Source organism: Canis aureus, chromosome 27 (genome assembly GCF_053574225.1).
Source record: "Canis aureus isolate CA01 chromosome 27, VMU_Caureus_v.1.0, whole genome shotgun sequence".
In the NCBI taxonomy this organism is placed as follows: Eukaryota; Metazoa; Chordata; class Mammalia; order Carnivora; family Canidae; genus Canis; species Canis aureus.
Window position 1 is genome coordinate 34,846,357 of NC_135637.1, and position 23,475 is coordinate 34,869,831.

The 23,475-nt window shown below is 47.7% G+C and overlaps 1 protein-coding gene across 15 annotated transcripts in view; it reads right to left on the bottom strand.

Annotated features, from left to right (window-relative positions):
- Positions 1 to 23,475, bottom strand: part of DGCR2 (DiGeorge syndrome critical region gene 2) — a 99,656-nt gene that overhangs the window by 25,633 nt on the left and 50,548 nt on the right. For 12 of the 15 annotated variants that reach the window (XM_077874662.1, XM_077874661.1, XM_077874667.1 and 9 more), the window contains 3 exons: positions 11,479 to 11,606; positions 8,856 to 9,073; positions 7,087 to 7,163 (listed from right to left, as the gene is read on the bottom strand). In XM_077874662.1, coding sequence (XP_077730788.1) covers positions 7,087 to 7,163; positions 8,856 to 9,073; positions 11,479 to 11,606 — 423 coding nt within the window. The remainder of the gene's footprint in view (positions 1 to 7,086; positions 7,164 to 8,855; positions 9,074 to 11,478; positions 11,607 to 23,475) is intronic. The other 3 variants (XM_077874656.1, XM_077874669.1, XM_077874658.1) reach the window with 1 other exon arrangement.

Consider the following 23,475-nt stretch of genomic DNA (forward strand, 5'->3'; position numbering starts at 1 on the left):
CCATGAGCACTGTGTCATCCAGCCCCCTACTCTCCAGCGAGGTCTCCTGTAACCCACGTGTCCTCTTCTTCTTCAGATACCCCTTTACCTGGGAGAAGCCTTCCTTCTTTTCTTTTAAAAGATTTTATTTATTTATTCATGAGAGACAGAGAGAGAGAGAGAGAGAGGCAGAGACACAGGCAGAGGGAGAAGCAGGCTCCACACAGGGAGCCCGACGTGGGACCCAATCCCGGGTCTCCAGGATCAGGTCCTGGGCTGAAGGCGGCGCTAAACCACTGAGCTGGGGTTTAGCGCTGGGGCTGCCCAGAAGCCTTCCTTCTTAAAACAGTTTTCTTCACTATTTGGCTTCTTGTCTCGTGTGCTGAAAACGAAACAGATTTATCCCATCCTTTATAAAAACAAAAAACAAACAAACAAAAAACCCAAAACAACCAAGTCTTTAGGGGCGCCTGGGTGGCACTGTTAGTTAGTTTCAGATCAGGTCCTGATCTCAGGGTACTGGGAATGAGCCCCGCATCAGGCTCTGCACTCAGCATGGACTGGGCTTGAGATTTTCTCTCCCTCTCCCGCTGCCCCTCCCACTCATGCTCTCTTTCTCTTTCTCTAAAATAAATAAACCTTAAAAAAAAAAAAAAAAAAAAAGAAAGGCTCTAGCCTTGAGTCTAGTTGCCAGCCCAGAGTACAATGTCAGCACACGATTGCAGAGTTCTGACCAAGGCCACAAATGCTCTCAGGGTAGAGTCCTGGGACCTGGTCCCCACCCCATTCTGCTCACAGGCCCTGGAACCTGCCTGAGCCAAACTGAGAGTGGATGGTGGGAGCGAGGGTGGCTCAGGCCCCACCACGTCACACACAGACGGGGGGCACAGGGAAGGCCAAGTGGAGGGAGCTCCTCCCACCCATTATGTGCCCAGAGGACCACCTGGGCCTTCTCGCTCTGTGCTGGTCAGAAGCCCTGTTTACCCTGAGGTCATGTGGGCTACAGTAGTTTCTTGAAACCAATGACTAAGAAGACTGCTACCTCTTTGCCAAACTTAGTTTCTTTCAAGCCTTCATTTTATGTGCCCTTTCTATGGTACTTTATACTCCAGTTTCATAAAAATGCTCCATCCTCTCTTTGCTAGGAGATAAATGCAGCTAATCCCCAACACACTCAGTGTGATCTTCAATTAGCATCTGCTGTGGGTTGAGAAGCATCCCCCCAAAAATCATGGCCATCTGGAACCTCAGAATATGACCTTATTCGGCTCTCGAGGTAAAATCATTCAGTACTTGGGGTGTGTCCTTGCAAAGGGAGAAGACACAGAGGATAAAAACATGGGAAATGACCAGAGGCAGATGGAGCAGAGCCTGGAGTGTGGCTGTCATAAGTCAAGGAATGCCAGGAGCCACTCTGCACTGGCAAAGGAGCAAGAAAGAACTCTCCTGCTAACACCTTGATTTTGGAATTGTCTCCAGAACTGTGAGAAAGTAAATTTGTGTTAAGCCAGAAGTTCATGGTACTCTGTGAGGGCAGCCCCAGGTATCTAGCATGGCCTCCTGATCATCATCCCCACTGACTTAATAAATGTCCACAGGCCGCATCCTGTAAACGGGCACTCGGGGTACACCGGGCAACAGCAGCAGGCAGAGATCCTTGCCTTGCAGAGCTTACAACAGGGTAGGGGTGTAAAGGCCAGAAACAGAGGACGACTAGACCTAATGAGTGAGGTATTCGTGATGTTGGAAGGTCACAACTACTACAGGTAAAAAGGAAGCTGGAGCATGGAGATGAAGGCAGGCCTCGGAGTAGTGCCACAGGAGCAGAGAATGGACGGGACGGGTGACAAGGCTTGTGGTGGGAGTCCCACGCCACGCACAAGCTCACGGCTTTGCTAGAAGCACTCAAGGGACCTGGCTTCTAGCCGCAGTCACAGCTAAGATTTATTACAGCAACACAGCACGATACACCAGCAACAAGAGAGGGGACAGCTCAGGCAAGTCTGGGGGCATCCAGGCCAGACTTCCTGAGCACTCTCTCACCTGGCAGGAACAAACTGCAGCAGCATGGGTGTGGCGTTCCTGCCTGGAGGAGTCCCTGGGCATCTCGACTCCAGACTCACCAGGGGAAACCGGTGTTCACCATAAACCCCACAGTTCGTGCAGTCCAGACGACCCGACACAGTAGGCTCTGCTCCACCCAATCCCTGAGCCCTCCCAGGTGCCAGCCAGGGCCAGGCCGCCTGTGGTACCTTCTCCTGCACCAGAGCAACCTGAGCTTGGGAAGGAGCATCCCAGGGAGGGCTTACAGCAGCAGCAAAGGTGGCATGTGGCTAGAGAGGAGGGCTGCAGGGTGTCGGGAGGGAGGGCAGAGGGAAAGGCTGCCACAGGACTGTGAGGACCAGGCTTTCTTGAGAGAAGGAGCCACAAGGGCAGAAGGGGGAGGAGTAGAGGAACCTCTGACAACTGTGTGAGGAGACAGGGGTGGGTGGGGTTGGCAGCAAGAAGACCAGGCTGGAGGTGTTGGTAATTTAGGTGGGTGACATTAGATCTGATGGCTGTGACCTGGTGACAAGTGATAAGATTCTAGGCAAGTCTGAAAGGGCAGGAGATCATGTCATCGTACCAGCAGACTGTCCTCTAGGGTACCTCTCCACTGCTGCCTGTGCAGCAGGGCAGGCCTTCAACCTGCTGGAGTGGCGGCAACTGTTTCCAGACACCCCGACTCCGTCTGCACACAAGCTGTCCTTAGCGTGGCGCACATGGCCATATACAACAACACCGAACTTCCTCTGCCATCTCCTCCTGTGTCTCTGTTCCCCTGCTCCCTCAGCTTGGAAGAACCACACCCCCCATGCCCATCCTACAGCAGGCTGACCTTCACTTTCTATCAGTGCCTCCCCACAGCAGGCTGTCTGCCTCTGTCTTGCCTCACCCAGGAAGGAGTATGGTACTACAGCCCCCACAGAACGGGTCTGCCTTGGGGCCCACAACGAGCTGTGTGGATCCTCCCAAATGCTCCTCTGCTGGAACCAGCTACCTCACTCTCAGGGCTGCCTTCCTTCAGCAGAACTGCGGCCTGACCTTGGCTGACTCCACTCCAGCTTGACAGTCACCTCACTCAGAGGGCAGGGTCTCCACAATGTGCCTTCTAGGCCAGCTTGAGCCCTGGCCCTCCCCCAAGTGCCGCTTCCTCACTGCTGATGGAAGATTCTAGGTCAGGATAGGTCAGGGCACACAAGTGAGTCACACTCCCTGGGTGTGAGCACCAGGGCCAAGAAGATAGAGATCATAAAGGGCATTCCTTTGTGGCACACATGGCCTCAGCCCACTTGTGATGGGAATGAGCCCCTAGAGGTGGGAATGCTGAGATAGGGGGAGGATGGGTATCCAGGTGCAGGACTGAGCACATCTTTTTTTTTTTTTTTTTTTTAAGATTTTATTTATTTATTCATGAGAGAGACAGAGAGAGGCAGAGACATAGGCAGAGGAAGAATCAGACTCCTTTTGGAGAGCCCGATGAGGAACTCGATCCCAGGACACTGGGATCATGCCCTGAGCCAAAGGCAGACACTCAACCAGTATGCCACCCAGATGCCCCTGAGCAGCTGTTAAAAATAAGCAAGTTATACAACGTGGGCACATCAAACACACAGTATGCTTCCATTTTTATATTTTAAAATACATATCACATATAATAACCAGTAACTGAAATGATACTGTTAACAGCAATGATGCTAGAGCCCTGGGCAATGGCTTGGGGGAAAACAGATGATTCCCTTTAGACAACATGGATCTGCTTTCAAACTTTGGTCACCAATGTTATAAAATTGGCACCTTGTGCTCTCTGGCAGCAGCAGTTCTCAGCCTTCCAGGGTACACCAGGCCCTGGGTGCTGCCTCAACGTCAGGGTCTTGGTACCCTGGAGTGGAGCTGACATGCTGTATAGACAGAAACCGGAGGCAAGGCATCCCTCTTGGGGGAGAGACCATGAGAGGAGGCCCCTCTTACAAGTGGAGCTCCAAACTTGAAGTGCACCTGGGGAGTGGGGGTGCCAACATACACAGGTAAGAAGTATGGATATACGGATGATACTCTGCAGGTGCCACTGTGCTGATGTTATGACAACACGTGTGTTATAACAACACATATTATAAAACACAGAGGAAAATGTTGGGCAAGATGTAAAATACTAAATATCTTCCCGCAGTGGCTTCTTACTGCCATTCGCTCATATTTTAGGCACAATCTTTTCTTTGGAGCGAATTCACCATTAATGACCAAAGACTTAAATCCACCTCCTACTGCCTTTGGGATGCATCACCTCTGGACCCACTTCTCAGGCCCAGCCAGATCCTCAGTTTTGACTAAGGGAGCACGTTCCTCTCTCTTCTCTGCGAGTAGCAGTGGGAGCTCTGCTACCGTCTCATTTGCTGGGGCTGTGTTGACAGCATTCTCTCGCGCTGCAGTCTCTCAGCAGAAGGTGCTTTCGGTATAGACACTTTCAACCAGATACAAAGGCAGCGGAAGAATATAATGAACCCCTGCGAAGTTCTGTCCTGTGTCGCAGCAGCTCACTCTACATGCTTGTCCACAGCACAACACTACAGTCACACCTCTGAAAATCCTGGAGTCAACCTCCACTGCAAATCCAGATTCAGCTTCCCTAACTGTGTCCCAAAATATTTATAACTCTCCCCCTCCCAATCCAGGATGCATCAGAATTCATGTGCTACATTTGGGCTTATGTTTTTTCTTTTAATTTCTTTGAACCCAAAACAGGGGCACCTGGGTGGCTCTGTCGTTAAGTGTCTGACTCTCGATTTTGACTCAGGTCATGTCTCAGGGTCATGGGATCAAGCCCCACAACCGGCTCTGTGCTGGGTGTGGAGCCTGCTTGAGATTCCTGTCTATACTACAGGATAGTATAGACACTCTTCGATCCAGTTATCTTCCTGACACCGATAGTTAAAAAGAGAAGATGCAGGTCTGCGTTGCATGATAATGTGTTCTGGGCTGGGGGACATGGGACCCTCATCTGGCATGAGAATGGCAAAGGCCCCAGGTAGGCTTCAGTGGCCACACTTGTTTTCTCCTTGGCTCCACTGGGGAATTTAGAGAGTAAACCTGAAATCTAAAAAAACTAGATTCCTTTCCCTCTGCCCCTCCCATATCCCACTCTCTTCCTCTCAAAACAAAAACAAAAACAAACACCCCAGAACAAATTATGTTGAGCCGTGTCAGGTATCCGGGCCAGTTATGTTGTAGTAGAGGAATCCTTTTTAGCCACGCATTCATTTTGTGGCTACTACTTAAATCCAGAACAGAACTGCCAAGTCCACTTACCCAGGCACGAGCAGCCAACAACATGCTGCAGCCACACAGAGCTGATGGACATTAGGGCCACAGCACCATCTGTGTGGGCGCCTCACTCTTGCCTCAGGTCCCTTGCACACTGAGCCATTGCTGCCAGTGTTGACATACTTAGTTTTTTTAGATTTCAGGTTTACTCTCTAATGCCCCAGTGGAGCCAAGGAGAAAACAAGTGTGGCCACTGAAGCCTACCTGGAGCCTTTGCCATTCTCATGCCAGATGAGGGTCCCATGTCCCCCAGCTCAGAACACATTATCATGCAACGCAGACCTGCATCTTCTCTTTTTAACTATCGGTGTCAGGAAGATAACTGGATCGGAAGAGTGTCTATACTATCCTGTAGGCCAATGCCTTCTGCTGGGGTCAGGGGCAATGGGCCTTGGCCTAGTATTAGCCATCAATGGTTGTGATTAAGACAATGAGGAACTACTAGATTTATCCTCTGCAAGATACACAGTGACTCCCAGGCCTGGAAACCCATAAGCTATTTACTTGTCTTCTACTCTGGAGAAAAATCTACATATTACCCTCACAAACTTTGGGGATACAAATATGAGGCATGCTTTCAGTAGGATATTTGGAAGATACAAGAATGGGGTGACTTCCCAAGTAGGAGCAAAGGCTGGTAGGTGTGGCCTCTGTTGGGGCCTCTGTAGTCACCATCTCTGCTCCCTGCCCCTTTCCAGCTGCCAGGCTTAGCACCCCTACCCTGTGAGACCCTGCCTCTCTCCAGGGAAGCCAGCTACCTGGGGCTTCTGAATACCAATCATGTCTATAATTTCACCACAGTATGTAAAGACACAGCCAGTCACCTGCCACAAGGCCACTCAGGCTGGGAAACAGGTGGGCTCTGAGGTCAATGCCCCTTCATTCTCCACAGTGAGGTAGCTGGACAGAGCAACATGTCTGGGGTCCTGGGACGTGTCCTTCTCAGAGACACTTAAGACATCCACAGTGGGACTGGGACATGTTTAGGAAAAATGAATAGGACCCAAGCTCAAACCACAGGCCCAAAGAGCAGCCCCAAAGCAAGGCCTGACAAGGGGACAGGGCAGGGGAATCACAGCTCAGGCAGCCAAGTGGAGAGGCCATAGCCAGGGCCTGGGTGAAACCTGCCAGTGCCAGAGTAATAGGGCAGGAGGGGAGGGACAGGGGAGGAGGGGGTAATGGCATGACTCAGCTGCCAACACCAGCATGCTTGCTTCCTTTACATTATGTTGGTGCTTACAAACAAGTCAGCATAAAATCCTTAAAGAAACATACACGCACACACAACACATGCACACTCACTATTTTAATTCCATCTGCCTGGTAGCTTTCCTTCCAGTTTGGATTCTACTTCTTGACGTCTCTATCCTAGAAGGCTTATCCCTCCCTCTCGCCCATGTCAGCTGCACACTCCGTATATTCATTATTTTTATACCCCAATTAAAGGCCTTCACTTAAAGGGAAAATGGACAGTCTAGGTATTTGCCAAGTGAGAAAGAAACACAGTTTCCAGAGAAGGCTCCAGCCCCACAAAGAGCGTGAAAGAAGGGCCTTGGGGTGTCTGCCCATCATCATGGTGCCCTCCACAATCTGGGGCCTGCTCCTCTCCATGAGCCCTGCACCAAGCACCACTGGGGAGAGGGTGAAGGTGTGGGGAGCCCCCAGCAATATCTCCCTAGTCAGGATGATGCCCCCCCATCCCAACTGCACACTCAACAACTCTTCTGAAAGACCAAAAAGACTTACCCTTGAACGCTACCTCCCAGCGACCTTCTAGGGAGCGGTTCCGGCTGGCGATGACATACTGGTAGCCAACCCACAGCCTGCAAGAGGGCGGAAAGGCAGCAGGCCTCAGCACAGCAAGGAAACAACCGTGGACTGGGTGTGAGTGTGGGTATCTTAGAGTTATAGTGACCTTTCAAATACCAAGCTTGTAAAGCATTAATGATTTAAGTTTTGATACTAAAATTTAATAAAGTACATATAAAGTTAGTAAACAATAAATTCACAGATCAGAAAAAGTTGAATCTTGGGTAACTCCTATCAATTCCATTCTCATTGGCTGATCCAATAAAGTTTTCACATTCTATATAAGACCAATCTTATTCTTGGTATTCCTGGTACACACAGCCCCATGAATACAACTCTGTGAATATACTAAAACCAAAGAATGGTCTGCTCTAAAGGGGTAAACTTTATGGTGTGTGAATTACATCTCAATAAAACACAAACCCACATGGGTCTACACTGCAGTGTTGGGTAAAATGACGTTCGTGGTCTCCTGCTTGGTCTCCGCTTAGAGCCAGCTCGCCCCAGACCTGCAGTGTGCTCCTGAGCACACACGTCACAGCACCAAGGGGGCCATGGACCTGGCCGACTGCCACAACCACCTGCTGGGTGTGTGCCTCTCACCCCAGCCTTCCAGCCGCAATCCTGGAGCTGCCCGTCAGCAGGCCCAGTGCCACTGCAGGAGTTCTGGCTCAATGCCACTCTTGCCACTCTTCTCCCTTCAGCCTACTGCCATGCACACGCCCACCCTGGGAAGATGGGGTACTTTCCTACCCAGTGGGCTGAGCCCTCTCACTTCTCCATGGATTCATAATCACCCCGTGATCTAGAAGTTTTTTTCTCACTTTGCAGCTGTAGAAGGAAAAACAGCAAGGTGATTGTGATTTGCCAACATCACAGGGCATAACAGTGGAGCCCAAATCCAGCTAGGGTATTGAAATGAAGGCTTGCTCTCCACCTGCTACAGTCATCGTGCTCCTATAGCAGTGTAGCATCCCTGAGAGAGCACACTGGCCATCTGGCAACCCTAAAATCCACTCCTCCACTCCCCAGCAGTGTGGAAGAAGCAATATGCCCCCTCCAGAAGAGGACCACTACAGTCCTCAGCACACACCTGCCCTCCAACAAAACCCTCTAAGCTCTGGGCTTGGAGATGCTGGCAGCTGGCTGCAATTTTGACATATTCTCCACAATGTTGCAGAGCCTTGGGGTCAAGGGTCAGGCTTTGGAGCCAGACTGCCTGAATTGGAACCTAAGCATACCCTAGCTAATACGTGCCCAAGGTCACGTGTTCACCTACTCTGGGCCTGTCTTCTCACCTATTGGCCTCTTGTGGTTTCTAGAAGACTGAACGAGTGCGCCCATGGAAAGCACTGGGCCTGACAGAGCCCTCTTTCTTAGAAGGAACCCTCCACCCACTTTTACGGCCCTCATGCCGGGCCTAGGAAGCCCCTTCAATCAGCCCCTCAGGAGCCAATGAAGGTAACTGCTTGAAGTGACAACACGGCAGCCCATCCCTGGCCCTCTAAGAGCCCCTGACATCATTCTGATGCCTGATCTAAAGCCCAGATCTCTGTTTCCAGTGGATGGGGCTGCCCTTCCTCTGAGGGCCGGTCAGCGAAGCCTGAGGGGTGTCATGGGAGGCCAGAAGCCACATCCTCGGTGGGTATCCTGCTCACTGGGTGGCAGCCTGACCTCAAGCCCTGGGTCCCCACCACAGGACTCACTTGTGCTGGTCCTGCCAAGCGAAGCTCCGCTCCGGCTGGTCCCATTCCTGGGCCAGGACGAAGCGCAGCTCCTGGTCAGTGGAGAAGGTGGCAAGGGAACCATTCACACGCTGGCAGGTCTGTGCGGCATCCCAGTAGTTCTCTCCACTCAGGTAGACCCGGTAGCAGCTGGCTGTGCCTTCATAGTGGTGCCATCCTGTTGGGCACTTCCCTAGGAAACATGAAGGGCGGGAGGGGAGTTGTCCCCTAAATTAGGATCCTCACTCCAAAATATGATTAGACATGCTGCACCTGAGGCCAGAAATAGCCCCAGAAAAATGGGGAAACAGAGGCTCAGGAGGCAAGCTCTGCCTATAAGACCACACATACTGTGAAATACAAGATTCTCTAAGACACAGATGTAGCCCAAGGCACGGGCACATTCAGGGACTCATATCATTTCTGTAAGGCCTTTGATTTACTTGGCACACTAAAGACTGGCTGCAGAATGTATTTCGTGAAGTGGACTTCATTCTCAGATGAAGTCTGGTTGACAAGACAGCAGAACTCCCCATGCCAGGAACGAGCAGAAAGACTCCCTGCCCACACTGCCCCCAAATCTGGCTCTCTGGCCACTCCACCAGCAAGCCCTCCTGAGCCTAATCCTTGGCCCTCCTTTTCCCTTCAAATGGGCACTGGCCAGTATTCCCCTAAAAGAGAAATTCAGAGGATCAGAGCCAGAAGTGCCTCTGGAATAAAAAGGCCAGCCCCTGCCTCCCAAGACGAGAAGGCGAGGCCCAGGTGGTTCTACAGCAGGCAACAGCAGAGTAGCCAGTCGGAGCCTGCATCTCCCTGAGGCAGGCCAACCCAGATGTCTCCTCACCAGGTGGACCCACTCCTGGGGCCAGACGGCCTCCTGCTGTTCTGTACGGCTGGCCTTAGGTAAGATCTAGGGCCTGTTCCACTGGATCTATTAACTTTCAAATGCTGGCTACCCACCTCCTAAGCACACACTGAAGAATAATAATTTTTAACAAAGGCAGTCATTACCAAAATGCAACTTTTTAATGCATCTACGTCCTATGGAATTAGTAAAACTTCTGAAAGATAGATGTTCATGTTTTTATTAGAGACTGTGTGTGTAACTGATTAACAAAGGCACAGAGATTACAAGAAGGAAATGGCAGCTCTGGCCCGGAGCCCAGGAGGCATGCCACAGCAGCACTGCAGTGAGGACAGGGCTGTCTCCTGCCACCTGCCCACGGGGGACAACCCACTCACAGACTGAGCAGCACAGCACGCAGGAAGGCTCTTCACTGTCGACCAGGAGCAAGCACTGTGATTACCCCTGCTTGGAAGGTACACGGGGCACACAGCACATGCCTGCTGAGGCTGTGGCATGAGCTTGAAGGGCAGGGGATCACCAGGGGAGCCCTTACTACGGCTCCTAAACCCCCACGCACAATGTGTTCCACTCACCCACCCCCTCCAGGTGGGTCCTGCCTTGTTTCCAGGCTACAGGTGGAGACACGGAGACATGCAGAGGCCAAGCACCTCAGCTGGCAAGCAATAGGGCAGGCTCCCACCCAGGGCTCCTCACCCACCACCTTGGGATGGGTCCAGAGGAAACCCCTCTGGGGATGGCAGCTGGTGGGGGGGGGGGCAATGGAAGGAGGGAACATTACTTTTTATTGGCTCATCTTTTTTTAATCATATGAAATTTGTGGAGTTACTACCTTGGCAGAAGTATGAACTATTCAAAAAAAAAAAATAGGTAAGCAATGAAAAGGGTGAGTGTGAGTGTGAGTCGGGGCTCCATGGGGCTGAGTCCTGGCGGCGCCCCATAGGCTGCATGACCTTGGATGTGCTGACCTCTCAGAGCCTTGGTTTCTTCACTTGCTAAGCTTGCCCAGTATCCCTTCAGCCACAAGAATCCTTGCATTTCACAGCTTTTATGGATCAAGGGCTAGCACAGCACCAGGGCACAGCTCCCCAGCTCGTTTAGTCCCTGTCAGGCAACCAAGCTGCCACACAGGGTCTGAGCTCTGAGGTGTTCCCCGGTGCTGAGTGTCTGGGGAGGGGCAAGTACTGACATAGCCAACCGGCTCCTTGGCCCCACAGCTGACACGTCACCTATCAGTTCCTCCTGTCCCAGCGTGTTGTACCCATGTCTGTCATTATCCCTGTCTGTTTTTGGGGCGGGGGTTGGTGTGGCTTTTCTTTCAACCTTCTTTAATCTTGTAATGCTCCTTTAAAAATCTTAATGTCATAGGGAGTTTATTCAAGAACTAGTCTCTTCAAAAACAGTTTAATGACAGGGGCAGAGCCTTCCCTCCCATCAGCTGGACCTAATCCCTCGGAGCCTATTTCTCCATCAAAAAGCAGCTGATTTGTGGCAGCGAGCAGCCTGGTTCCAGAGCCTGGGTTCACATCATGGCTTCACCACTCGGCCCTGGGGTGACCCTGGAAGGGTCGCCTTTCAACCTCAGTCATCAAAAGAGGTCAGTGGCCCCTGACAGCCCAGAAGGGCCATTTTAGGAGGCACACTCCTCATCCAGCTGAGTGGCCCTGGGATAGCCAGGGGCTACATGGGGCCACACAGGGCCACAAGGTTTAGGTCCCAGACAGAGCAGGTCTGCAACTTACTGCTAAAGCGCACGGGCTGCGCCACATTCACTGCATGGAAGTGCTTGGGGTCGCTGCCTCGGGCCCGACCCGGCCGCGGATCCACAGCCTCCTTCCCATGGTAAGGACGCGATTCCCCAGTCACTTCTGAAAGCAAGAAGAGAAACAGGCTGTCAGCACCGCGCACGCAGCGGCAAGGCATCACGCCACCAGGGGCTCTCTGTGGCCAGTGCCAAATTAAAGCCCAGCAGAGTCAGCCTACTCAGGGCTAGGAAAACCAGGTCGAGGGGAAGGCAGCACATTTTCCACTTATTCAAGAATTCTTTAAAGCCTAGGACACCTTGCTGCTCAAGACCAATGAATGACATGTGCTTCTTACTGAAATTATTCTTCATTTTGTTATTATTATTACAAAATGAGGTCTCTCCATTGTATTTTCTAAAAGGCTGCTAGCATAGCACAGAGCTAGTCATTCCTGCCGGAAATCCCTCAGGAGCCCTGGTTTCATGGTGGGGACGCTGGGAGGAGGTGTCTCTCCAGAGGCCAGGCCGCCCCTTCCACCCCAACTGCTAGGGAGCCTCCCGTGGGCGTGAAGGGGGACCGACTGTGGAATACCCTCCTTTGTGCTACTTGCACTGGGCCTGAGTTGCTATCTGTGTGCCTGCCTGTGGGTTCTTCTCACTGCCTCAAGGCCAGGGCCTTCTGACATGCCTGCCTGGCTCCCCAGCGCTTGGCACAGGCCCTGGTGTGCAGCCAGCCTCAAAGGCAGTTGGAAGCATGAACAGGAAGCTGAAAATGAGGAAGACTTCTAGTTTTACGGATCACAATCCAAAAGCGATTCATAGACTGGTGCTTCCACAGTCTCTCTGTGGAGTTCTCCAACCCTGAGAGCACCACTCTCCTCCCTCTTGAAGGTGAGGAGTGATGCAGAGACGTGAGGTAAGGTATTCAAGTCACAGAATGGGAGACAGCCAGAGGCAATGTCCCACCAGAACCACCTTCCTTCCTACTCGGCCTGCATGGAAGCATCTTGGTGCTCAGACAGGACACCTGACTCAAGGTCAGGACAGACAGTGGCAAACTTGGTCTGCACGGCTGCATGCAGAACGAGGTCTCCTCTGGTTCCAGATGGCCACCTCTGGCAGGCCTGAGGCAAAGGACATGGGGCACATGGGCGTGCCATGTGGCCTCCCACAGACCCATCTTCTCTGACTCCATGGTGCTCCACTTGACTGAAGCCTCGCCAACTATCTGATCCTGCTCACGCTGCAGACTCTGACACTGTTTTTATTTCATAAATAATCTGTATTTCTCCTCATTGTAAAATAACAAATCATCCATGTGAAATAACTGAGAAACACAAAAATCTGAAATGCCAAAACATAAACCTTTACTCTGCTAGGGTCTGCCACCCTTCCTGTCTTTTTTTCTATACATATCCCTAAAAATACTGGGATCACATCACTCTATTTTATGTTTTGCTTTGTAAGCTTGACTATAAACAGCTTTCCATATTCTTTTTTTTCTTTTATTTATTATTTATGATAGTCACAGAGAGAGAGAGAGAGAGAGAGGCAGAGACATAGGCAGAGGGAGAAGCAGGCTCCAAGCACCGGGAGCCCGATGTGGGATTCGATCCCGGGTCTCCAGGATCGCGCCCTGGGCCAAAGGCAGGCGCCAAACCGCTGCGCCACCCAGGGATCCCAGTTTTCCATATTCTTACATGCTCTTAAGAACATCATTTTTAATGGCTGCACAGAATTCTGTGAATGTATTTAATTATCATAATCCCCTATGGATTGAAGTTTAGGTCGTCTGCATTTTGTCATTACCCTCCAAGGACTGCACAGAGCAACTTGTACAAAAATCTGTGTGCTCCTCCTCATTTCCTTCCAAGATCCTGGGTAAGTCACAAGCCCTAGTAGCTCTGGGTCCTTCCCCAATACATATAGCATTTCCATTGCCCCTCCATAGACATGTGATGGGGCTCAGAGGCCATCAGATTACAAACTACTCTAAGATATAAACTGTGCTCCCAGTGCCTGAGAGAAGCTCAACTCAAGGCAAGACCTTAAAGGAGAAGCACATTCAAGGCCTTTGGTGCGACCTTACTACCAACACAACCACCTCACTGCTGCCACCTGTGTGCTACAGCCACTCTCCTCAGGGCGACATCAGTTCTCCAGGACTGGGTGTCCCATCCACATATCCTGAGCACTGTCACTCCCACCCCACTCCCTGGGAGGCAGGCAGAGGGGTGAGGAGACCCGTACTGGGCTTAAGGATGGCAGACTAGAAATAAGGACAGGGGATTCCCAGCAGAGGGCACGGCTTGGGCAAAGGCCAAAGGCGGACACGTCTGAGACAAGCTTGAGGACAAGTTTGGGTGTGGTGAGCACATGTTTCCCTACACCTGAATTTCATGTCTCCCTCTGTCTGCTCTGACAAGCAAGACCTGTGATTCCACTTTGTGTCTTGGCCTCTGCCCCAGAGCTAAGCACAGCAGCACCTGGTACAGAACAGGCCAAACTGTTCAGAGAAAGATAAATCTGGGGCACAGGGCGGGAGAGAAAGAAAAGGTAACAGAGTGTGCTGCTGGGGCCTGGATGCTGGCTGACTACGGAGGAGGTATGGGGCAACAGGCCAAACAGTTCAGGGAAGTCACCAGAATGGTGATGGGGAAGCCACTTAGCGCTGTGCAGGCTTCTCTGGTGGCTCAGATGGCAATTCTGAACCTTTCCCTTTTCCATTATTTCTCTTCACAGCCAAACGCCCACACTCATGTCCTCATCACTCTTTTGTTCAGTGCCACCATGGGAACTCACTGGCACAGACCAAGGACTTCCAAGTGTCCTGGGGGCCAGGAGAAGCAGGAAATGGGTACAAATGAAGAAAAGACGGAGCTCATTGGAGCAGTACCCCTACAGACCCCTTAGGAGCACCTCTGACAAAACAGAATTTCCTTCTGCAACCCACAGACAGTACTTCCCCTTAGGGCCAGGTGGCAGATCTGAGCTGATAAATGTGCAGCCAGCCCCAAGAACCAGTTTCAGGATGTAGACAGCCCAAAGCAACTTTCCCTCTCCATCCCTCTCCCCTTCAATCTCAGTGTGCCAGACACTCTTGTAGGTACGGGGAATACAGCAGTGAGCCAAACAGCAGATGAACTTGTCCTCCTTTAGTGAGAGGTCATGCCCTCAGCCTGCCTTCTCTTCCATCTAGCAACTGGAGATGGGCACACTTACATCCTGTGATTGGGAATGGAAAAGTCTGAGTCTGGGACACCTAGGTGGCTCAGTGGTTGAGCATCTGCCTTGGCTCAGGGCATGATCCTGAAGTTCCGGGATCAAGTCCCGCATGGGGCTCCCTGTGGGAAGCCTGCTTCTCCTTCTGCTTATGTCTGTGTCTCTCATGAATAAATAAACAAAATCTTGAAGAGAAAAAAAAGGAAAAGTCTAAGTGTGCATCCCAGCCCCCAGCCCATCCTGCAGTCTTGGAAAGGGTGCTGTCTGCACCACAGGCTGCTGTCTGAGCTCTGCTCTCTTCAGGTGTCCTCACCAAGACTTCAGAACAGCTCTGGCGGCCAAAGACAGGGAGTGCATGGAAGGAGACATGAAGCAAGGAGGAGTCAACATGGTTGACTTGGTACTAAAAAAACTGACGTAAAGGAAAATGTCTTACAGATGGGAAGGCAGGCTCAAAAGTATCATGACACTTGCTTTACAGCAGAAGTAGAAAATAGGAGATGTGAGCCCTCCAGGTCCACTGAACCTGAGCCTCCTCACCATACAGCACGGCCAACAGAAGCCTCTCCTTGGCCATCTTCCCAAGCTGGGAATCCTTGTGCGCTGGGGGTGGTGGTGGTGGTAAGTGGTGGTGGTGGTCGGGGGGAAGGGTGTGTACTGCTTAGGGTAGCTGCCTCTTGCTCCACCAGGGACACCCAGCATGCCAGGTTTTCTGCTTTCCCAGCACAAGCCTCACAGGGAGAGCTTGGTGGGGTGGGAGTGGAGGGCATAGGACAGCCTTGAGTCCAACAGGGAAATTGAGTCAGGTCAGGCAGGGGCATGCTTGCTTCCCAACATTTGTTATTTGCAAATAAAGGACAAAATGTGAGTGATTCTAATTTGTGTTCCTAGGATTGTATAACTTGTCCAAATACAGCATTAGGGTTCAGATGAGCTTATAACCTCTCCAAATAAAGGGCAAGACAGACTAGAGCTTCTTTAGTGCTCCAAGTGGTCTGAATGCATATCACTTTCCTTCTTTACATCAAAACAGGTTTAGAATCACGGTCAAGGGACACCTGGATGACTCAGTGGTTAACGGTCTGCCTTTGGCACAGGGCATGATTCCGGGTTCCTGGGATCGAGTCCCACATTAGGCTCCCTGCCTATGTCTCTGCCTCTCTCTGTGAGTCTCTCATGAATAAATAAAATCTTAAAAAAAAAAAAAGAATAGTGGTAAAAAATCAGGGGTAGGTAAGTCCAGTAACATTTGCTTACCAGAAGAGGATTTCTAACATTAGACAGCCTAAAAATATAAAATTTTGAATGGTATTTCCATTATGTTGTACATTCTTTACATTGATTTTTTTTTCCCTCCCAGCTGGAGCCAGGGTCATGAAGCTTATTAAGAAACTTACCGAGGCTAAAGATTTACTAGTTTAGGCAAGCCCCAGGATTGCCATCTTTGTCTCCATTCTATCAAGGTTTTGAGACCTACGCTTCTGAAATACCAAATGAACACTTCTGCTTTTCTACTATATACCCATGTGGACAACATATAACTCAACACAGAGAGTAACTGCAAAAATACAGCCCTGTCAGTTCCAAGTTCAAACCTGCTTCCCTCCTGTTGCCAGGGTTCAAATATCTCAGGCACAAGTTCACGGAGGAAATGACTTACCTTCCACTAAGGCCGGTGACAGAAGTTAAAGCCATCAGATAGTCCTATGACACACTCAAGATATGGCCTTGGGTCTCAACTGCCAGCAGAAATATGCCAAAAGCAGCATAACCTGGTAAGAATCCTCACCCAAGGTCTTAATTCTTCTGTATGTACATCACAAGATGAAACAGAAACAGATGAAACAGAAACCTGTCTCCCCTCCTCCCAGACCCCTGTTAAATTAAAAAAGAGAAAAACAAGGTCGCCTCAGTGGCTTAGTTTAATTAAGAGTCCGAAAAAAAGAAAAAAAATCAAGAGTCCAACTCTTGATTTCAGTTCAGGTCATGAGCTCAGGATTGTGATGAGCCCCAAAGGAGGGTCCTGTGCTGGGCATCGAGTCTGCTTACGATTTTCTCTTTCTCTCCCTCTGCCCTTTCCCAACTCCGCAAAAATGAATGAATGAATGAATGAATAATCAAAGCATTGACAGTATACACAGTAAGATACTTTTTCATGTAAGAAAGAGGTCAAAAGGGATCCCTGGGTGGCGCAGCAGTTTAGCGCTTGCCTTTGGCCCAGGGCGCGATCCTGGAGACCCGGGATCAAATCCCACGTCGGGCTCCAGGTGCATGGAGCCTGCTTCTCCCTCTGCCTCTCTCTCTCTCTCTCTGTGTGACTATCATAAATAAATAAAAATTAAAAAAAAAAAAAAGAGGTCAAAAAAAAAAAAAAAAAAAAGAGGAGGGCAGTCCAGGTGGCTCAGCGGTTTAGCACCACCTTCAGCCCAGGGTCTGATCTCGGAGTCCTGGGATCGAGTCCCACGTCGGGCTCCCTGCATGGAGTCTGCTTCTCCCTCTGCCTGTGTCTCTGCCTCTATCTCTCTCTGTGTCTCTCATGAATAAATAAATAAATAAATAATAGATTTAAAAAAAAGAGGAAATAAACTATATGAATATTTGATTATTTTTGTAAAACAAAATGAGAACTCAAGAAAGATAAGCCAGAAACTAATTGAATTACTTACCTACAGAATGTGAATGGGAACCAGGCAAAAGAGGGGAAAGGAAAGGAAAAGGAAAAGGAAAAGTTAAAAGGAAAAGGAAATGGAAACTTTTTTTAGCAGCCTCTATGCCCAACGTAGGACTTGAACTCATGACCCCAAGATAAGAGTCAGCCAGGCACCCCTGTTAAGAACTTTAGATATGTTTTTATACATTATGACTTCTGAATCCTGTTTACATTTTACATATCTTAAAAATAAGTCAGAGAACCTTTTGAATATACTAAAACTGTGAAACTGTACTTTAAAGGGGTGAATTTTATGGCATGTGAATTATATCTCAATACAAAAACATTAAAATAAATCAAGATGAGGAGGCAAAGTCCTAAAACTGAATATAAACAGGGTGAAATGTTAACATAATCACCTTAAAGAAAAAAGGAATGAATGCTAGTCACTTCTGACTTGAGAACTGACTATACCCCATCAGTGGGAAACAGCCTAATACCATAAAGAACTACAAAAAAATCCTAGCATTTACATAATAGCTGTGTTTTTGTTTTTAAAGATTTTATTTACTAATGAGAGATACAGAGAGAGAGAGAGAGACACACACACACAGGCAGAGAGAGAAGGTGATCCCGGACCCAGGATCACACCTTGAGCCAAAGGCAGACACTCAACCGCTAAGCCGCCCAGGTGTCCCAATAGTTGTGTTCTTGATAGTGGTAGAGGAGTAGTAATTCCAAAACTACTAGTATTTTAGGACTGGCCAAATGGATGCATATATACAGGGTATTGGGAACCAGGGGAAAAAAAACAAAAACATGAGATGGGAGGAAGAGAGGAAAAACTTTAAGTTAGAATCAGAGGTACCAATAAATATGAGGTTATTATTTTTAAAAAGGATTCCTATTTCCATCCACTGAAAGAAGTGCCTAGAAGATGTGATGCCCAAATAACTATGAGCACAGCTAACACTTAGAACTTGGCTTCTAGGGATCCCTGGGTGGCGCAGCGGTTTGGCACGTCGGGCTCCCGGTGCATGGAGCCTGCTTCTCCCTCTGCCTGTGTCTCTGCCTCTCTCTCTCTCTGTGACTATCATAAATAAATAAAAATTTAAAAAAAAAAATTAAAAAAAAAAAAAAAAAAGAACTTGGCTTCTATGGGATCCCTGGGTGGCTCAGCAGTTTGATGCCTGCCTTTGGCCTAGGGCGTGATCCTGGAGACCCAGGATCGAGTCCCACATCAGGCTCTCTGCATGGGGCCTGCTTCTCCTTCTGCCTGTGTGTCTGCCTCTCTCTCTCTCTGTTTCTCATGAATAAATAAATAAAATCTTAAATAAATAAATAAATAAATAAATAAATAAATAAATAAATAAATAAATAAAAACTTGGCTTCTAAATACCATTTCTCACTGAAAGTAATGGGGCTCTTTAGAGAAATGGTTAATTCCAGGTCCGGGGCAGGAAAACTATGATATGAACCTGGAACATTTTACAGTGCCACAAAATAGGAAAGATCTTTATAAAATAATTTATTAAGTGCGGTGCATATGGTAGAATTACAAAATCAGCATTTTTAAACCACCACTATTATAACCGATTCAGACAAGAACCATCAATATAAAATAACTGGGTATAAGGTTGCTGGAAAATACCTAGACCACCACTCCACAGATTACTCATTACTTATTCACAGATTAGTTTTGTTAAGGATAGGGGAGACCTTTACTGTACTGAAATCTGGCAGACATTTCCTTGACCAAGTGATCAAACTTAACATCACCAATAATGGGACAAACTGACCTCATGCCTCTCCAATGGGACACTTTATGATCCGCTTAGATTCACCTGAATCTAATCATGAGCAAACAGACAAGTCCATATTGAAGGACATTCTACAAAACAATTGGCTTGGATACTTTAAATAGGTCAATGCCATGTAAGATCAGTAATAATATATTTTTTAAAAAGCTGGGGACACTTCTAGATTACAGAATAAAGCAAGATGGTAAGAAAATACAGTATATAATCTTTGAGTAAATCCTAAATTTAAAGACAAAAAAAACCTGTAAAAGATATTTTTGGGGGCAATGGAAAAACTTCAAAATAAACTGTAAGATAACAGGACTGTAGTTAAGTTTCTTACACATGAAAAGTGTACTGTAGTTATGGGATTGTTCTTCTTAGAAGACAGATGAAGTATTCAGGAGTAAAATGTCATGATATTACACTCTCAAAAGGTTCAGGAAAAAAAAAAGGTTCAGGAAAAAAAAAACATGAAGAGAAAGCAATGGTTAAGGGTTTGTGAATGCAGATAAAGGCAGTATGAGCACTCACTGTACTACTCATGCACCTTTCCTACAGATTTGAAATTTCTCATATTAAAAGGAGGAGAAGGCAGCTGACACACCCATATCTCATCCCCTGTATTTGGTGTGCTCAGGCAACCCTGTCCCATCTCACCCCAGCAGAAGATGGGTGACTTATTGATGAGAAGGTCAAACAGGTGGTCTCTTAGTTGGGAGCACCAGTTCAACTGAGAGTCAGGTTCTATACTTTGTTGGAGGAGGGCAAAATCCCAGCCCCTTTTCCCCCACTGGGATCCCAGAACCTCAGCCTCTGGGCAGAATGGAACATTCCTCCATGGAAAAATCTGGCCAGCCCAAGAAAAAAGTCCCAAAGGAGAGGAGACTCTCCAAGAAACAGTCCAGCTGGTTCACTGTCTAGGGAGGCCCACAAGCACAGAGCTTCCAGTCCCTCTGCTACACAGAGAAGGCAGGCAAGGCCAACTTCCCTCCAAGGAGACCCTGCAAACGAAAGACACCAACCTACAAGAGGAAACAATACAAAAAGAATGTATACAGAACAGTTCAACAAAAACGTGCCATTAACATACTCAAAGTGACAGACAATATTGTATCCATAAAACAAGAATGGGATACTATTAAAAAGGAACAGGGCAGCCCGGGTGGCTCAGCGGTTTAGCGCCGCCTTCAGCCCAGGGTATGACCCTGGAGACCCGGGATCGAGTCCCACGTCAGGCTCCCTGCATGGAGCCCTTCTCCCTCTGCCTGTGTCTCTGCCTCTCATGAATAAATAAATAAAATCTTTAAAAAAAAAAAAAAAAAAGGAACATAGAGACACCATTAGCCCCCCACCCAAAGAAAAAGCTCTACTAGAAATGTAACATGATGGCAAACATGATAACCTGTTAAAAGATGTGGTGCAAGTAGAGACCTCTTTAAAGTAAAATAAAAAGACAAAGAGATGGAAAACTGGTGACTGAAAAAATTGAAGATCAGTCTAAGAGCTCCAGTTTCTACTAACAGTTCTAGAAAGAGACAAGATAAATGGAAGAGAAGAAAAAAAAAATCTAGTGTTTTCTTTCCCTAAACCAAGAGGCAGAAGTTCCTAAAATGAAAAGATCTGCTGAGTGGCCAGTACAACATATCAAAAGACACTTAAAATTTCTAGAAGAACAAAAACAGGTTTCGTTTAAAGAATCAGATTTATGGCATCAGCAATATTGAGAGTTAATAAAAATGGAGTAAGATCTTCAAAATTATAAGGGAAACTTATTTTTACCTAGTAATTCTAAATCCAGCTAAATCTAGCATGTGTGAGGGTCAAATAAAGGCATTTTCAAACATGCAAGCAAGGAATCAAAAACTTTTGTCTTCCGTGTTCCTTTTCTGCAGAAGTTAATAAAGAAAGCAGTGTTTTACTTAAATGAGGGAATAAACCAAATCAGGAAACCAAAAAACAGAGGATCTAACATGGCGCGTGGGGGGGTCGGGGGGGTGGGGACACAAGCGGACAGACATGAGGGAAAAATCTGATTCTCCCATGCTGATGGGGACAGGAGAACTCAAGAGGGCAGCTGAGAAGGTGGGCAGCAGGCCCTGCCAGCAACTCAGCCAGACAGATGAAGTCAGGGGGCTGCTCCAGGAAAGGAGATTCCAAAATCAATCTCTGTCAGAATAACATGATAGATCTACAACTGAGGGGAAATCAGGAAAGAGATCCATCCTGCTAAGGATATTTTTTTTTTAATGTAAATATATAGCCACTTTGGGAAACAATTTGGGAATTTCTTAAAAAGTGAAACATACGGGACACCTGGGTGGCTCAGCGGTTGAGCGCCTGGCTTCAGCCCAGGGCATGATCCTGAAGTCCCGGGACGGAGTCCCACATTGGGCTCTCGGCATGGAGCTTGCTTCTCCCTCTGCCTGTGTCTCTGCCTCTCTCTGTGTGTGTCTCTCATGAATAAATACAAATCTTTAAAAAAAAAAAAGTGAAACATAAATTTATAACAGATCCAGAAATCCCATCCCTGTTTTTGTCCAAGAGCAATGAAAGCATATTGTCCCCTGAAAATTCATACACTAATGTTCATAGCGGCTTTACTCTCAAAGTGGAAGCAACTCAAATGCTCATCAAAGTGAAAGTATAAACAAAGCATGGCATTATCCATAGAATGGAAAATTTGGTGTGGAAAGGAACTACTGTCACAGGCAGCAAACAGATGAACCTCAAAAACAGGATGCCAAGCAGAAGAAGTCAGACACAAAAGAAGGTAAACAGTAGGATTCACTTTATAGGAAATGTCCAGACATATTCTGGGTCTAAAAGACACAGAAAATAGATTAGTGGTTGCTTGGTACTGGGGGAGGAAACAAGGAATAACCACAAATGGACTTGGGGATCTTTGGGGGCAGTGGAAATGATCTTAAAGTTCACTGTGATGATAGATGCACAACTCTAAGAATTTCACAAAAATCACAGACTTGTATGCTTTTGAAAGTGATGAATTTTATGGTACATAAATTATATCTCACTCAAAGTGTTAAACCGGAAGTCTAACAGAAGACAAATAAAATTATTCTTTCTTTTTTAAAAAAATATTTTACTTATTTATTCATGAGAGACACAGAGAGAGAGAGAGAGAGAGAGAGAGACAGAGGCAGAGGGAGAAGCAGGCTCCCCACAAGGGAGTCCGATGTAGGACTCAATCCCAGGACCCCGGGATCACACCCTGAGCCACCCAGGCATCCCTAAAACATTTTCTTTAAAGTACATGCACAAGTTTTTATTTTATTTTATTTTATTTTATTTTATTTTATTTTATTTTATTTTATTTTATTTTATTTTATTTTATTTTTTAATTTATTTATTTATGAGAGAGAGAGAGAGAGAGAGAGAGAGAGAGACAGGCAGAGACACAGGAGGAGGGAGAAGCAGGCTCCATGCAGGGAGTCTGATGTGGGACTCAATCCCGGGACTCCAGGATGGCGCCCCGGCCAAAGGCTGGCGCTAAACCGCTGAGCCACCCAGGGATCCCCAAGTTTTTTTTTTTAAGGTAAACAAAAAGAAAACTACATGGATGGACCTTGAAAATATGCTAATTAAAAGCCAGACACAAAATACCACACATTATATGACTCCATTTCTATGAAATGTGCAGAAGAGTCCAATCCATAGAGACACAAGTAGGTTAAGTGGTTGCCAAGGGCTAAGGCTTGAGAGAAAGTGGGAGAGTGCCTGCTGATGGGTACGGGGTTTTATTCTGGGGTGATAAAAATGTTCTATAGTAGAGGTGATAGTTCTGAAAATATTCTAAAAGCCACCAAAAAACATATTTAATGAGCAAATTCTATGGTATGTGAATTATATTTCAATAAAGTCATCAAACAGATGATGGTGACAATGTTCAACTCTGGGGTAAAAACAAAATGTTTCACCAGCAAAAAGGAAATGGAATCATCCTCCATGCCCAGCCAAGAGCAGCACTGACAGGGAGTAAGAACTCTGGGAATGAGGAGATGAAGGGGGATGTATCAGCCACCTTGTTCAAAGAAAATCAATAAAGCATGCCCAAAACCATGGAATTTTGAGACCCACTAATAAAAACTAAGTAAAAGGGATCCCTGGGTGGCGCAGCGGTTTGGCGCCTGCCTTTGATCCAGGGCGCAATCCTGGAGACCCGGGATCAAATCCCACGTCGGGCTCCCGGTGCATGGAGTCTGCTTCTCCCTCTGCCTGTCTCTGCCTGTCTCTCTCTCTCTCTCTGTGACTATCATAAAATAAATAAATAAATAAATAAATAAAAAATAAAAAAAATAAA